We start from the raw sequence: 2,238 nt of genomic DNA, 5'->3' as shown, positions 1-2,238 counted from the left end.
GTAGTGTCAGGTACGTTTCTTCTGAACAATGAATTTGCATCGGTTTTATTTGACTCAGGCGCCGACAGAATATTTGTGTCACTAAATTTTGGGCAGAAAATTGACTTAAGACCCCAGAGGATGAAAGAAGCCCTTATCATCGAATTTGCCAATGGTCAGGAATTCAAGGACAGGAATATACTTTTGAACTGCACCTTGAATTTAGCCAATAAGGATTTTAGCATAGATATTATATCGATCGAACTAGGAAGTTTCGACGTAATTGTAGGCATGGATTGGTTGTCCAGAAACTAAGCCAAAATCGTTTGTTCAAAAAAGCTCATTCGAATTCCTCAAGAAGGAATGGAGCCAATAGTGGTCCAGGGAGATAAGTTGGACCAAGCGATTAAGCTGGTATCCTGCATGAAGATGAAGAAGTACTTAAAGAAGAATTACCCTGCATACCTGGCCCACGTGATAGATGGAAGGATCAAGGAGGATAATATTGAGGACTTACCTATAGTTCAGGAATTTTCTGATGTTTTCCATAAAGATTTACCAGGCCTGCCTCCGCAAAGACAAGTCGAGTTCGGTATCGACTTAGTTCCTGGAGCTGCTCCAGTAGCAAGAGCGCCATACCGCTTGGCACCCTTGGAAATGCAAGAGATATCGACCCAACTCCAGGAGCTGCTAGACAAAGGATTTATCAGACCAAGTTACTCACCTTGGGGAGCACCGGTACTATTCGTCAAAAAGAAGGATGGGTCAATGCGAATGTGCATTGATTATCGGGAGCTCAATAAGTTGACCATCAAGAATAGATACCCCCTCCCTAGAATCGATAACCTGTTTGATCAACTTCAAGGAGCAGCCTATTTTTCCAAGATTGACTTGCAATCCGGGTATCACCAAGTGAGGGTTCGGGAAGAGGACATTCGCAAGACAGCTTTCAGGACCCGGTATGGTCATTATGAATTTATGGTTATGCCATTTGGGCTAACCAATGCACAAGCTGTCTTCATGGACCTGATGAATAGAGTTTGTAGGCCATACCTGGATAAATTCATAATCGTTTTCCTAGACGACATATTAATTTATTCAGGAAAGCGAGAAGACCATGAGCGACATCTGAGGGTAATCTTAGAATTACTCCGAAATGAGAAGTTGTATGCCAAGTTTTCCAAATGTGAATTCTGGTTACAGGAAGTTCAGTTTCTGGGCCACGTAGTTAACAAGAGAGGAATTCAGGTGGATCCTGCCAAAATTGAGGCTATTAGGAATTGGGAAGCCCCGAGAACCACTACAGAGATCCGCCAGTTTCTTGGGTTAGAAGGCTACTACAGGCGTTTCATTGCAAATTTTTCGAAAATTGCACAGCTGCTTACGGCCTTAACCCAAAAAGATAAGAAATTCATTTGGAGCGAGAAGCAAGAAGAGGCCTTCGAGACCCTCAAGCAGAAGCTATGTAATGCACCCATCTTATCCCTACAAGAGGGTTCGGATAACTTCGTGGTCTTTTGTGATGCATCACATCAAGGCTTAGGTTGTGTATTGATGCAAAAGGATAAAGTAATTGCATATGCATCAAGAAAACTAAAAGTGCATGAAAAGAACTATACTACGCATGACCTTGAGTTGGGAGCAGTGGTGTTTGCACTTAAGATATGGAGGCATTATCTCTATGGCACAAAATGCACCATTTACACGGATCATAAAAGCCTTCAGTACATCCTCGACCAGAAAATGTTGAATATGAGGCAAAGATGATGGGTTGAATTGCTTAGTGATTATGACTTTTAGATCAAATACCATCCGGGCAAAGCCAATGTTGTGGCCGATGCTTTGAGCCGGAAACAAGGTATAAAGCCAACAAGGGTGCGAGCTTTGGGAATCTTGGTGAATACTAGTCTGAAAGCTCAAATCCTAGAAGGTCAAAAGGAAGCTCTAATGAAGGAGAACTTAAAGGAGGAAACCCTGCATGGCATAGAGTCCAAATTTCAGATAGAATCCGATGGAGTGTGTTATTTGGGAAATAAAATTTGGGTACCTAAGATTGGCAATCTTAGATCGATCATTTTGGATGAAGCTCATCGATCAAAGTATTCAATACACCCTGGAGCAGACAAGATGTATAAGGATTTAAGAGCATATTACTGGTGGCCTGGAATGAAGAAAGACATTGCACTATATGTAAATAAGTGCGTAACTTGTGCAATAATTAAGGCCGAACACCAGAAACCTTCTGGTCTGCTCCAGTAG

General features: G+C 42.0%; 1 protein-coding gene across 1 annotated transcript; it reads left to right on the top strand.

Moving 5' to 3' along the window:
* Positions 1 to 342: 342 nt before the first annotated feature.
* LOC112504296 (uncharacterized mitochondrial protein AtMg00860-like) lies at positions 343 to 1,491 on the top strand (the record flags this gene model as incomplete). The annotated part of the gene is made up of 2 exons (XM_025108235.1): positions 343 to 393; positions 1,183 to 1,491. Coding segments are annotated over exons 1-2 (360 nt in total), but the record flags the coding sequence as incomplete, so codon positions are not given.
* Positions 1,492 to 2,238: the final 747 nt, after the last annotated feature.

The sequence above is a fragment of the Cynara cardunculus genome, unplaced genomic scaffold (genome assembly GCF_001531365.2).
Source record: "Cynara cardunculus var. scolymus isolate 2C unplaced genomic scaffold, CcrdV1 Un_Scaffold_5151, whole genome shotgun sequence".
Lineage (NCBI taxonomy): Eukaryota > Viridiplantae > Streptophyta > Magnoliopsida > Asterales > Asteraceae > Cynara > Cynara cardunculus.
Note: the sequence above shows the minus strand (reverse complement) of the source record. Positions and strands in the feature narration are given on the sequence as shown.